Genomic DNA, 15,557 nt, shown 5'->3' on the forward strand with positions numbered 1-15,557 from the left:
TGGTTGAATTCCATACTGATGCTACTTTTGCTGCAACAGGTCACATTTTAATGTACTTCTTGTTTTTGTAAATTGAACATTATTAAGAATTCACCTCCAGTCCTTAAAATATAATAATCTTTTATCAGCTATCTTACATAGTTTTTCTCAAAGTTTTTGCTTGTTTAGTGTGTTTTACTGCAGCTACTTATTCATGTGGAGATAAATTCTGTGTGGGAAGAGATTGTTACTGATTGTTACACTTACCTCCCTGGTCATGTTGCCTTCTATCAAGTGGTAGAGTGGAATAATACGGGTAATCTCCAGCAACACAGGGGTTGGACTGGTCTGATCCTTGCCTTGTCGGTGGCAAAGATGGCATGAAGAGGGGCATTGCCCTTTCTCCTCACACTCAATCTCCACACCAGTTATAGGTTGTTCATCTGACAGCATCTGGGCACCCAGTAAACTTGACAGATAGGAAATGAATGGTATTGATTTGATTATCTTCTTGTTTCCCAATTCAGTTGTTTCTGAAAGAAAAGAAACAAAAACAAATATTAAAGCAAATGGGCTATAGCGAATGATTTATAGGGTGCGGTGAGGAATTCAATGTGATATGGCAGTTCATGATTTTACACAACTGAACTTGGAGACTACTATATCAAAAATCAATAGGTATTCATTTGTTAGTAGTTACATGAAGAAAGACAAGTTGTAAGGTTATTTTCAAATTAAGTAAAGTACAAGTATTAAAACTTACTCAACTGAGAAATGATGTATAGGAAGCAGTGTAAAAAATATTTCCTATGATTTGTATGCTAAAGCAACTGCCAAGCATTTTCTTACACCTTTCAGAATCAGGTTTAATATCACCGGTATATGTCTTGAAAATTATTGTCTTTGTGGCAGCAGTGCAATGCAATACATAATAATAAAGAAGAAAAAGGTGAAGTGCAATAAATGTGTGTGTATATATAAGTAGTGCAAAAATAAAAATAACAAATTAGTGAGGCAGTGTTCATGGGTTTAATATCCATTCAGAAATTGGCAGAGGGGAAGAAGCTGTTTCTGAATTGTTGAGTGTGTGCCTTCAGGCTTTATTTGAAACTGCTTTACACCTGAGGTTTGACGATAAATATAGTTTATAATTACATTTCAAATTATGGCAATTGGGAGGTGATGATGAAACTATAGTGGGACAGTAAACATGGTAACATGGACAAAGTAATGTTGACATGACAATTTGCAAATTTAGCCGGATTTATAAAAGCAGTGGAATGCACTGTGCAGATATGGTACTATTGTGGATTGTGTTTTATGTTAGCATAGATGCAAAATTAAAATATGTAGTATCAAAAAGTGATTCTGTGATATGAAAAATAAATGAATGTAACTCAATATCAATGGCTTCCAGTGGATACAGAAGAAAATAAACTGAAGAACATAAATTTATGGTGACTAGTGCAGGAAGAGTGCGTTAGTGTTCCTGACTTTTCACTCTGCAATGACTGGAGATGGTTGTAGACAAGTCAGCACCTAGCTGCTTAGATTCTTCACTCTACCACTTGTCTGGGGCCTACTGTTCCCTTAGATATGAAGTTCTTTCAGAAAGCAGAGCACCCTTCCTCTGGTTTAGAGAGCAGCTTGCCTCCCTGCCCATGAATCAAAAAATTGGTAGTATACCTAACAATGTTGAAAATTAGGCCTTACACTTCCACATGACAATTGGTTGCAGATTTCCTGATTGTGCTCCAGAGTCCCCATGGCCATAAGCAGAGAACACTTACATTGAGGGATCTACCACAGACCTGCACCAGCTGACAACAGTCCCAGGAACAAGCACAGTAGTTTGAATGGAGAAGAATCGCATCAGAGTAAAAAAGTATGTGTCAAATGTATGTGATTGTTTTCAATTTTTTTTGTTTTTCAAGAGGTTAAATCATTCTACTATGGAACTATGGATTTAATTTTCATTAGCTCTTGAATATATTTTAGTGTATGCCAGAATCACGGAATTACTTTGACAGATGGTTCAACCTGGTTGTCTGATCAGTGGAGACTTATGCTCAGAAGGCAGGACCTCACTGTCAGATGTTAGTCAATTTTGTGTAAGAAGAAAACTCCAGAGTGGAATTAGCAGGCAAGTGGTTAGAGGGCTCAGGTGGACAACTGTTCTGCAGATATTTTAACAGCAATGCTAAAAACATTGTACAAGATTTGGAAGAAGAATTATTATAAGCAGAACAAAAAACATGAAATTAAATAATTGTAGGCTTAATATGAAAAAGGATACAGTAAAACCAAAGTTGCTATTCTATATTAAAACTTTAACGTCAGTTAGTCTAGAATTAACAAGTAAATTGCAAAGTTATGACATTGATTCAGACTTTAAACCTCAAGTCTGTGTTTATAATGACTCCATTAAGAATTATTTGAAAATGTAATGATCTTCCAAGATTTAGCACTTTGCCTAGTTAAAGCAGAAATCAGCCAGTAATAATGATTCTGTGGTTTCAAATTTAGAACAGATCAATGTGCTAGAAATACTGAGATATATATTCAGCTTTCTATCCATGCATACAAATTTGGTCTACATTAAAGGCAGTCAGTTGAAAACCACAGGGTTATATGCGAATAGCAAATAGAACATCTACGCCAACTTCATCAACTGTGTAGTAAGGCGGTCGAACACTGCTTCAAGAATACTTTACCAAAACAAAATTTAACACTCACCCAAGTACGGCAAGTGGATAATAGTCAGTTCAAAAGGATTGAATTTAATGAATGCAATTAAGGAAGAGAGATAGAAAGGTTTAAGGGAGGGATTTTAAGAGCAAGATAGCTGAAGACATGACTGATTATGTCTTAATCAGTTTTAATGGAGTGATTAAAACTGGGGATGAACAAAAGGTCGGAAATAGAGGAGTGCACTTACGTTGGAGGTTTGCAAGGCTCAGGAAGCAAAGACTAAGGCTATGGAGAATTGGTAACAAGGCTGAGAATGTTTTAAAAAAGAGACATTGCTTAACATAGAGCAGCTGTAGTACAGAGAGTAGAGAGTTAATATTCAAGGTGAACTTGAATTTGAGTTAAATCAGAATATCCATAGCTCTTGATATACCAAGTATTCTATGGCCAACGTCATACTTTGCTTTACCAGCAAAAAGTTACCAAGTTTCATGGCATACTAAGAAATACATCCGTTGAAAATGTTTCATTGCAGACAGAACATTCTGGAGATACTCAGCGAGTCATACAACATTGTTGGAGAGAGAAACACATTTAACTTTTAGGTGTTTGGCCTTTTAACAGAACTCTTGATATGTCATTGACCTAAAACATTAACTTTTTCTCTTTCCAAAGATGCTGCCTTATATGGTGAGCATTGACAGTATTTTTAGCTTTCATTTCAGATTTCCATTATTTGTAGACTTTTGCTATTCATGGAAGATTTGATTTTTTATTATACTGGGCACTCATAAAACTTTACTCCAAAACAATGTGCACAAGATCGCAGGAGAACACCAAATAACTATGACAACTGGCTATATGTTTCCATCAGAGTGTATTTCAAAATAACTCAATTTATTTTATATGGAAATCAATAAATATCATTTCCATTGACATAACCTAACATAAGACTTCTGAAGAGGTATATTTTTCTTACATAATTTATTGGAAACAATACATTAATTTCAGTCCAATGGGAAGTGGGATAAAAGAGAATGTCTGTGGTGGGTAGCGTCTTTGATGGTGCTGGATGCTTCACTGAGCAAATGAGAAGAGAAGGCAGAATCCATGGAGATGAGGCTGATTTCCGTGATGTGCAGAGCTGTGTCCATAACTCTCCGCAGTTTCTTGCAATCACAGAGAGAACAGTTGCCATTCCAAACTGTGATGCATCCAGATAGGATGCTTTCTATAGTGACTGAAAATAGTCAGTGAGTCTCAAAGTGGACATGCCAAATTTCTTTGGTCTCCTGAGGAAGTCAAAGAGCTGATGAACTCCCTTGACTGTAGCATCTGTGTTGCTGGACCAGGACAGGCTAATGATGAAGTTCACTCCCAGAACTTCAAGATTTCATGTTCTTGAACTCAGCATCATTGGAGTGAACAGAAGTACATAAAACAGACGAAAGAACAGCACAAAAATCTGCCCTTCAGCCCACGATATGGTGCTGAACCAGTTAGGCAATGACACCAAATCCTCTCTGCCTGTACAGGTATCATCATAATTTCCCAATCATAAGACCAGAGGACCGTAAGATATAGGAGCAGAATTAGGCCATTTGGCCCATCGAGTCTGCTCCACCACTTCATTATGGCTGATCTAATTTTCCTCTCAGCTCCAATCTCACGCCTTCTCCCCATACTCCTTCATTTCCTGACCAATCAAGAATCTATCAAGCTCTGTCTTAAATACACATAAAGACCTGGCCTCCACAACTGCCTGTGGCAAAGAATTCCAACAGACTCACCATCAGGCTAAAGAAATTCTTCCTCATCTCAGTTCTAAAAGGATACCCCTCTATTTGGAGGCTATGTACTCTGGTCTTAGACTCTCCCACCATAGGATACATATTATTCATATCCACTCTATCAAGGCCTTTCATCAATCAATAGGTTTCAATGAGGTCACCCCTCATTCTTCTGAATTCTAGTTACTACAGGCCCAGAGCCAACAAACACTTTTCATATGATAAGCCATTCAATCCTGGAATCATTTTCGTGAATCTCCTTTGAACCCTCTCCAGTTTCAGCACATTCTTTCTAAGATAAGGGACCCAAAACTGCTCACAATACTCCAAGTGAGGCCTCACCAGTGCTTTATGTCATCTCAACGTTACATCTTTGCTTTTATATTCTAGTCCTCTTGAAATGAAAGCTAACATTGCATGTCTTCCTGAAAATTAACCTTTAAGAAATCCTGCACAAGGACTGCCGTCCCTTTGCACCTCAGTTATTTTGTACTTTCTCTCCATTTAGAAAATTGTCAACTCTTTCATTTCTTCTCCCAAAATGCATGACCATATACTTCCCAACATTGTATTCTATCTGCCTTTTCTTTGCCCATTCCCCTAATCTGCCTAAATCCTGCTGTAGCCTCTCTACTTCCTCAAAACTAACTTCCCCTCCTCCTATCTTCACATCGTCTGCAAACTTTGCAACAAAACCATCAATTGCACATCCAAATCATTGACATATAACGGAAAAATAATCAGTCCCAACGCAGACCCTGTGGAACACCACTAGTCACCAGCAGCCAGCCAGAAAAAGGCTCCCTTTATTCCCTCTCTTTGCCCCCTGCCAATCAGCCACTGTTTTATCCATGCTAGGATCTTTCCTGTACTACCATGGGCTTGTTGTGGCTTGTTAAGCACCCTGCCAAAAATCTTCTGAAAATCCAAGTATACAACATCAACCAATTCTCCACTGTTTATCCTGTTTGTTGTTTCTTCAAAGAATTCCAACAGATTTGTCAGGCAGGATTTTCTCTTGAGGAACCCATGTTGACTACAGCCTATTTTATCATGTGCCTGCAAGTACCTTCAGACCTCATTCTTAATAATTGACTCCAACACCTTCCCAACCACTGAATTCAGACTAACTTGCCTATAGTTTCCTTTCTTCTGCCTCACTCCCTTCTTGAAGAGTGGAGTGACATTTGCAATTTTCAAGTGTTCTATAAACATTCGAGTCTAGTGATTCTTGAAAAATCATTACTAATGCCTCCACAATCTCTTCAGTCACCTCTTTCAGAAATCTGGGATGTACACCATCTGGCCCAGTTGACTTATCTACGTTCAGACCTTTCAGTTTCCCAAGAACCTTCTCTCTATTTATGGTAACTTCACATACTTCATGACCCCTGACATCTGGAACTTCCACTGTACTGCTAGTGTCCTCCACCATGAAGACAGATGCAAAATACTTATTCAGTTTGTTCACTATTTTGTTGTCTACCCTTACTAGCTCTCCAGCATCATCTTCCAGTGGTCCAATATCCATTCTCGCCTCTTTTTTACACTTTATGTACGTGAAGAAGCTTTTGGTGTCCTCTTTAATATTATTGACTAGCTTATCTTGTATTTCATCTTTACCTTCTTAATGACTTTTTAGTTGCTTTCCGTTGATGTTTAAAAGCTTTCCAATCCCCTAACTTACCACTAATTTTTGCTTTATTATATGCACTTTCCTTGGCTTTTATGTTGGCTTCTACTTGTTAAGCCGCGGTTATGTCATCTTGCCTTTAGAATACTTTTCTCCTTTGGGATGTACATATCCTGCACCTTCCAAATTGCTTCCTGAAATTGCAGCCATTGCTATTCTGCCATCATCTCTGCCAGTGTTTTTTTCCCCAATCATTTCCGAAACTCTCCTCTCGCTTGTCTCTGTAATTCCCTTTACTCCACTGTAATACTGATACATCGGACTTTATCTTCTTCATCTCCAACTTCATGGTGAATTTGACCATTTTTCCCTAAGGATTATTTTATTTTAAGCTCTCAACTCAATTCTGACTCATTGCAGAACACCGAATCCTGAATAGCTAATCTCTAGTGGGCTCAACCACAAACTGTTCTAAGAAGTCATCTTGTAGGTACTCTTGAATCTCCCCCTCCTAGAATCCAGGACCAACCTGATTTTCCCAATCTACCTGCATATTGAAGCCCCATGACTATTGTAACATTGCCCTTTTGGCATGCATTTTCTATCTCCCATTGTAATTTATAGACCACATTCTTACCACTGTCTGAGGGTCTGTTTACAATCAGGGTCTTTTTACCCTTGCAATTCCTCAGCTCTATCCCCAATGATTCAACAGCTTCCAACCCTACGTCACCTCTTTCTAATGATTTGATTTTATTTTTTAACCAACAGAGAATCACTGCCCCCTCTGCCTTTCTGCCTGTCCTTTTGATACAATGTGTGTCCTTGGACATTAAGCTCCCATCTTCTTTCAGCTATGATTCAGTGATGCCTACAACATCATACCTGCCAATCTGCAACTGTGCTGCAAGTTTATCTACCTTATTCCGTACACTGCGGGCATTCAAATACAACACCTTCAGTCCTGTATTCACCCTTCTCGATTTTGTCCACCTTTTAAATTGTAGCTCATCAGAATCAGATTTGAGTTTATTATCACCATGAAATTTGTTAACTTATCCTACTGAATTTGTTAGCTTAGCTCAGGGGTCCCCAACCTTTTTTGCACTGCGGACCGGCCGACCCGTGGGGGGCAAGGGTTGCCGATGGACAATAGTAGCAGTCAAATATGTTGCCTTTACCCCGAGAAAGACTACAATGACCATGAGGCTATTCGCGGTCACCAGTGCGCATGCGCGTACATGTAACCTGCCCAATTTTCTCTACAAATCGTTTTTGGCGATTCTGTCGGGGGTGTCGGTGGGACTAGGTGAGAGTAGCGTTCGGCACGGACTAGAAGGGCAGAGATGGCCTGTTTCCGTGCTGTAATTGTTCTATGGTTATATAAGTAAGTCAATAGCATCGTAACGTTTGGATATTAAACACACAGCACATATTTTCCCCTATGAACATATAAAATCATTGCAACACACAAATATCGCTGAATCAGTGGGAGACCTGGGCTTGTTTTCCTGCAACAAGACGGTCCTATCGAGGGGTGATGGGAGACGGCGATACTCGAACGGGGTTCCTTATGTCCAGTCTATTCCGCAATTTAGTTTTTGTTGCATTCATTGCAGAGATACCTTGGAAACGGAAGCAACGTTTTCAGTGCTTTCGTGGCTATCTCAGGATATTCAGCCTTGACTTTGATCCAGAATACCGGCAGAGGTATTATGTCAAACATACTTTTCAGCCCGCCGTCATTTGCAAGCTCGAGGAGTTGATCTTCCCGCGCTGACATGGATGACGCGTGCGTTCAAGCTCAACAGTGCGTGACAGGGAATGAGGGAAGGTGCAGCTGACTTATATCGCCAAATCATATCGTTTCCTCACGGCCCGGTGGTTGGGGATCGCTGGCTTAGCTAGTTTGTTAACTTAGCTCATCCTGTTGACTACAATTATGCCCTATCAACAGTCTCTCCTTACTACACATTGCCTCTGTTTGTAAGCCAGCTACTTTATCTTCAGCACTATTATCCACCTTTCCTATAATACTTCTTGCATTGAAATATCGGCAGCTCAGGGCAGTAGTGGCACCATGCTCAACCGTTTGATTCCTAACTTTGTCTGAGGTCTAACATCTGCCTCCACAATCTCTCCACTAACTGCTCTGGCACTCTGGTTCTCCTCCCCCTGCAACTTTAGTTTCAACCCCACCTTGCAGCATTAGCAAACCTTCCTGCTTGGATGTTAGTCCCCCTCCAGTTCAGATGCAAACTGTCCTACCTTTCCTGGAAAAGAGCCCAATGATCCAATAATCTTATGCCTTCCATACTACATGAACTCCTTAGCCATGTATTAAACTATATAATCTTCCTAGTTCTGCTCTCACTAGCATGTGGTTGGGTAGCAGTCCTGAGATCACAACCCTGGAGGTCCTGCCCTTTTACTTAGCACCTCACTCCCTGAACTCCTAATGCAGAACCTCATCACCTGTCCTATCCATGTCATTGGTACCTACATGGACCAGGACTTCTAGATGTTCACCCTCCCACTTAAGAATGCTGAGGACTTGATCTGAGATATCCCAGATCTTGGCACCTGGGAGGCAATGTACTATCTGGGAATCTCATTCTTGCCTACAGAACCTCCTGTCCATTCCCCTAACTAACAAATCCCCTATCACCAGTGTGTCTCTTCTCGTCACTTCCCTTCTGAGTCATAGACGCAATCTCCATGCCAGAGACTTGCCCACTGCAACTTTCCTCTGCTGGGTCATTCTGCCCGACAGTATCCAAAGTGTTGTTACCTGTTGTTAACAGGGATGGCCATAGGAGTACTCTGCACTAGCTCCTTAACCCCTTTCCCTTCCTGACTATCACTCAGTTTCCTGTGTCACACACCTTGGGTGTAACTAACTTTTTCTAGAAGTCGTATCTATCACCCCTTCAACACCCAGAATAATTCAGAGTTCATCCAGTTCCAGCTCCAACTACTTGATGTGGTTTGTTAGAAGCTGCAGCTAGATGCACTTCTTGCAGTCGTTAAGTACGTTGGAAGTCTCCCTGCCTTCTCTTGTCCTGCAGGAGGAGCATTTCACTATCCAGCCTGTCATCCCTGCTGTCCTGGCTGAACAAAGATAAAGAAAGAAACAGGAAAAAAAGAGCTTTCCCTTCCTTTGCTTTCTCTGAGTGAAGCCTCTCTTTGCTGAAGCCTTGCAGACTAAAAGCCTTAAGATCAGCATCCTGGCTATGTCCACTCAGACGATGGCCACTGCACTTGTCTTTGCCTTCCTTTAACTTGCTCTTACTAATCAATCCCAAACATCGATTGGTCACTGGTCAAAGCTCTATTACACTGCTGTGACCTGCTCCTGCCTTTTATACTCGGACAGTGGACCTGATTAAAGTCCTCTCCTCTTCAAACTTCCGATGTTCGGATTGGCTGCTGGTCAAAGCTCTATTACCAGAATTTCAATTATCAAATGATCCTCAGGGATAATACTACTTTAAAGCAGCAGTTCTGAACGTGAGCCATATGGCCCCCTGGGGGTCATGCCAGATTGTGTAGGGGCCAAAAGTTTTAAAAAAAACAAGAAACTGGGGTTTCTGAATGGGCCTTGATAAATTTACTGTTTTAATGAAAAATTATAAATACACAAAAATAAAAAGAAATATGTAATTTAATAAATGAGAAAATATCCTAGATGATGCAAATGAGGTGGCAAAACAGCTTAGCCTGTTTGTGTGTGGAGTGGGGTCGGGGGGAGGTGGTGGCACGTCAGTCATTACCTCTGGTCCTGCTCGACCACACACAACTCACCATTCACACACAGAGAGGTGGCCTGCTGAGGTCCGATCCATATCCATATCCACCCCCAGTCAGTGATTACACAGTGAGCAGGCAGCTGTGACTCCTACAACATGCTCTACCAGCTAGTGATTATGATTACCTTGTACAGATAATTAGATGTTAATATGGAACCATCGCATCTAATTCCAACTGAAAGACTGCCAGCAGTTGCCAGGTTTTCCATACCACAACCCTTATCAGAAGGGAATTAACATGGAAAAGCCAGCAATGGCCATGTCGTAGTAATCTAATTAAAACAGTTATGAGTATCACAAACTGAAGGTTGGGCGGGTCTGTCTGCAGCAAGGACTATCAGTAAGTATGCAGCAGGAGGCTGGTTTTGTTTGCATTCCACTGACCTGTGCATGTTGTAATACTCATGTAGCCCTCTGTTATGCCTCAGGCTCGCTCAACTCACTGTCGTCTAGGGGAAGCAGCCTTTGGCCCCGGCAAACTGGGTAATTAAGTTTGTGTGGATGCTGTGTGATGTTCCCCACCCTGCCAAATAACAGGCAATACACCATATACGATTAAATGATTACAATTTATAGATATTACTGGAACTATGTAATTAATAGAGATAAAATATAAAAGGAAAGTAAAAGGCACCAGACTTATCAAAGTTCAACCTCATCGTGCACAAACAGTTGGAGCTCTAGTAACGATCCTCTCTTCACCATTCGATCCCCTCTGACCACCTCGACCCGCCATCTGGGACCAACCATGGTAGTCGACCAGAGGCTCCACACAAGTCATTCTTCGTCTCCTCTCCTCGTTGAAGACCCTAGACCTTGGGCTCCGGCTCGGGGTCCGCCCCGTCAGCCAGCTCACAGCATCGCGTCCACTCTCTCTCTCCCCATCGTGCCTTCTGCCCAAAAACCCGCACATCACAATAGCTTACAGACACACAAGAAAGAATAACATCTATTCCAGTTGGTTAGCAAGCGAATACAACTCCCTCTATAATCCGAACAAGCTGCTAGCGAGAGAACTTTCTCAGCAGTTAACATAACAAAGAAGCCATTTTGATTAGCCTACACAGTAACGTAAAAGAAGAAACCCCTTACACTTATAAAATGTGACATGAAGGCTGCAGTTACTGCAGTTGGGTCATCTGCCAGAAACGGCTAAACTGCAAAGAGGCAAGAACATGTGGTTTACCACTACATCACTATCTACCACTACAACTTTCATTAAATCCCTGATACTTATCATATTTTGAAAGGAATTTCCAACACTCTGTACAGGTTTGCTGATGACACCAGTGTTGTAGGCCGTATCAAAGGTGGTGATGAATCACCCTGCAAGAGGGAGGTTGTAAATTTGGGTGAGTGGTATAATCACAACAATCTGTCACTCAATGTCAAAAAGACTAAAGAATTGAGTGTAGACCAGGAGAGGGAAACCATAGGTCTCATCGGAGGATCAGAGTTGGAGAGGGTTAGTAACTTTAAATTCCTGGGTGTCACCATCTCAGTGGACTTGTTCCTGGACCCATAATATAAATATAATTGCAAAGAAGGCATGACAGTGCCTCTACTTCCTCAGGACACTGCAGAGATTTAGCATGTTGTCATAAACATTGCCAAACTTATATAGATGTGTGGTGGAAATTGTGCTGACTGGCTGCATTATGGCCTGTTATGGGAACACCAATGCCTTTGAGTGGAAAGTTCTAAAAAGGTAAGTTGATTCAGCCCAGTACATCATGGGTAAAGCCATTGAGCACATCAACATGAAATGTTGCTGTAGAAAAGCAGCATCCATCATCAAAGATCCTTACCATATAGGCTATGTTTTATCTTGCTGCTGCATCAGGTAGAAGGTACAGGAGCCTCAGGACTCACACCACCAGGTTCAAGAAGAGTTATTATCCCTTAACTATCAGGCTCTTGAAAAAATGGGTAACTAAATTCATTTTATTTCAGGTTTTCCCACAACCAATGGTCTCACTTTAAGGACTCTTCACCTTGTTATTTCATGCTCTTCCATTTCATGTTATTTCATACTCTTTATTTATTGCTATTTATTTATATTTTCATTTGCACACATTGTTGTCCATTGATCCTGTTTACAGTTAATGTTCCATAGATTGCCCGCAGGAAGAAGAATCTCAGGGTTGTATGTGGTGACATGTACGTGCCTTGATAATAAATTTTACTTTGAACTTAACCCACTTTTCATTCTGACTACACGCTGCTTATTGCCATATAAAACTTGCATAGAAATTAGCATTTTTAAAAATACTTAAAACATGTGTCTAAGAACTGCCTAAAAAGCTAGTTTTATTTTTACACGTATATTCAATACTGATACTTTTTCACATGAGATTATAATTATTATAATTCCATAAAAATTACTAAGTTTCTATAGAGCCTATTCACACAATTTTCATTGCTGATTGGAAGAATATTATATTTATTATACATAAAGTATCCTATTCAGAGCTTTGAATAGTTTTATTTTTCATACACCCCTGAAACATTATGTTTAACATATAATACCTATAACCTGTTAGAGCACAAATATTGTCCATATGTTGGAATAATTAGTACAGTTGACCCCAAAAAACTTCAGCAACTAAGAGAGACTTTGGAGATTGGAGGCCACAGAGGTAAATGAAAGTCACAAGAGGGCCTTGAGCAGAAAAAAACGGTTGGGAACTACTGCTTTAAAGTAAAGGCTCAGGAAATTTAAATATGGTATTAGGTAGTAACCCAGGCACAACAATTCAGTGTATTGTTTTCTTGCACCATTTATGGCAGAGATGTTTTTGTTTCATGAGCTCTATGAGCAGTGTATCCCACACTCTGTTCCACCCTACCTCCCAACTCCCAAACCCAACAAAAGAGCAGTTGACAAGACAGTCACGTGGTACTGAGCTAACAGAAAGCCACCAACCAGTCCAATAGAAATGCTGATTTTCAGTCATAGTTTGAAAATTGTCACGGATCACACAGCTGAGAAAAATTATGAGCCACAAGATCTGCCAGGGAAGTTGATGTTTCAGCAGCTTTTCCAAGGATTACATTCACACATAGGCAATAAAAAGAACACAAGCTGTGGTTCAGACCCTGTGGGCAGCACTGACACACAACCGCAATAGTTGGTATCAGCTTCGTAAACCTGACAATTTGATATTCCAAATGGACCAAATAGCTGTGAAACATTTTATCCTTCAACTTGTGTGTGCAATGAGAGTGTTTACAGAGTTACATGAGGATTGGTCATGACTGATCAGTATTCACTGTGCAAATAGATAATTGAATAATCTTAAAACAGTTATTGCTTATTGAAGTTTTTTTGAGACCTGATGCTATAGCTTGGAAATAAAGATAATCACTGAGGTTCATTGTGTCTCTTGTGGTAAACTGGAGAACGACCTGCATATACTTGAGGTATGTAAGATGGTCCTTTCTATATTCTGAAAAAGATTTTAAATATTATCTAGAATCTTTGATAAAGAGATTCTCCATGATTGAAAAACTAATTGTTTCCCCTCTCCCTGACCATAAGACCATAAGATATAGGTGCAGAATTAGGCCATTTGGCCCATGGAGTCTGCTCCGCCATCTCATCATGACTGATCCATTTTCCTCCTGCCTTCTCCCTGCATCTCTTCATACACTTACTAATCAAAAATTCATCAACCTCTCCCTTAAGTATACCCAATGACTTAGCCTCCACAGCTGCCTGTGGCAAAGAATTCCACAGATTCACCACTCTCTGGCTAAAGAAATTCCTCCTCATCTCTGTTCTAAATGGATGTCCCTCTATTTGGAGGCTATGTGTCCTCCATCACAGGAAACATCCTCTCCACACCAACTCTTTTGAGGCCTTTCAATATTCAATAGGTTTCAATGAGATCCCCCCATTGTGACTTTGTGCACCAACTTCTAAAACTTCTGTCACAAGGAATTGGGCTAAGTGCGTGCTACTCAGCCTCACCGTCCAACATGTTCCTGGCCGATCCATTCCAGCCTCAATTCCTCTTTTTTATTGGTTCCTCATGACTCTCAATTTTCCTCGGAGTTATCTACCAAACTTCCAAATTCTTACCCTACATTAAAAAAAATCTTTCATAACATTTGGAGCATCGAGACACAAGAGACTGCAAATGCTGGAATCTTGAGTCTCTTTTAAAATTTAGTTGTTTGTTTTGATTCTCCTATGTATCTCTAAAGATCACGCCTGAGATTCCATTTCCTGAGTGACAGAAAGTGAATTCACGTGAAGAAAGCTCCATATTGTAAACTAGTGTTGTTTTGAGTTAAGTGAAAGCAGGGAAGCCCAGTGTGCATGGATGCCATCTGTTGATTGACAATGCAAAGCCACTTTGTGCTGATGTTTAATGACATTATTGTTTTCAGAAGCACAATTGTTTCTCCGAGCTATTCCTTCTCAATTACTGTAAAATCTAACAGAGAGGATGATTTTCTGGCCATTTTGAAAGGTCCTAAAATATTCGAATACTCTGCAGACTTCTGAAACTGAGGGTTGTGACATCAGTTGTGATCATGTCCCTCATTGTGAGAGATGGAGATTTGCAGAGTGGTAGAGGGGGGTGGGGTGGAAGGAAGAGAGAGAGAGAAAGTAAGGGATATTGAGGGAGAGAGAGCAAAAGTGGGTATGGGGAAAATAAGGGGATTAAATAAAGAAGGGAGTGAGATAAAGGTATGAAATTGTGCAGGATGGGGAGAGATTAAGGGAAGGGTTGCGGCAGGATTAAAAAATTGAACCTGTTTAAGTTCTGGCATCATTGTCTCTCTCCTACCTACCCGAACACCACTAGTCATCCCCAACCCATTTCTCTTTAAAAGTTCAATCACACCCATTTTGCTGGCTCCTCACTGCCCTCCCTGTCTCTTGTGTTATCTTTTGCAGTTCACTGTCACACCATCCTCCCAATCCCATGCCCAAGTGTGAAGCCCAACACTGCTTGTTCACTTTGTTTATGTCCACAGAACATAGGCAGAGGAATAAGTTCTATGTTTTTCTTTAGAAGCACTTCAGCACAGAAGTGAAAAATGGGAAAAAAATTCTTCCATTGGTTAATTCGTCCTCTATATGTGCTAAACATGTGTTGATACAGTTTAAAGTAGTGCATAGGGCTCACATGTCCAAAGATAAACTATCTCGCTATTATTCTTATATTAATCCTATTTGTGATAGATGTCATTCTGAGATAGCCTCTTTAACTCACATGTCTTGGTCATGTCCTTTGTTGGAAAAATATTGGAAAGATATTTTTGACATTATTTCAACGGTTTTGAATACAGACTTACAACCTCATCCAATCACTGCTATTTTTGGATTACCAATGATAGACTCAAATCATTTAACCTCTTCAGCACGCCGGATGATTGCATTTCTTACTTTAATGGCTAGAAGATCCATTTTGCTGAATTGGAAAGAGATTTACCCTCCTACTGTATTCCACTGGTTTTCACAAACTATGTTGTGTTTGAATTTGGAAAAAATTAGAAGTGTGGTTTATGACCCTTCCATTAAATTTGAAAAAACTTGGAGGCCACTTATTCAGCATCTTCATATGATGTAATTTGACCATTTCCAAACTTATTTTACTTCTCTGTACTGTTGGTTGAGAGGAATGGAGTCGTCAACACTGA

At 40.3% G+C, this 15,557-nt stretch overlaps 1 protein-coding gene across 4 annotated transcripts in view; it reads right to left on the reverse strand.

Annotated features, from left to right (window-relative positions):
• Positions 1-15,557, reverse strand: part of LOC134359927 (astrotactin-2-like) — a 1,812,737-nt gene that overhangs the window by 547,151 nt on the left and 1,250,029 nt on the right. For all 4 annotated transcript variants that reach the window (XM_063073791.1, XM_063073790.1, XM_063073789.1 and 1 more), the window contains one exon: positions 247-512. In XM_063073791.1, coding sequence (XP_062929861.1) covers positions 247-512 — 266 coding nt within the window. The remainder of the gene's footprint in view (positions 1-246; positions 513-15,557) is intronic.

The sequence above is a fragment of the Mobula hypostoma genome, chromosome 21 (assembly GCF_963921235.1).
Source record: "Mobula hypostoma chromosome 21, sMobHyp1.1, whole genome shotgun sequence".
Taxonomy (NCBI): Eukaryota; Metazoa; Chordata; class Chondrichthyes; order Myliobatiformes; family Myliobatidae; genus Mobula; species Mobula hypostoma.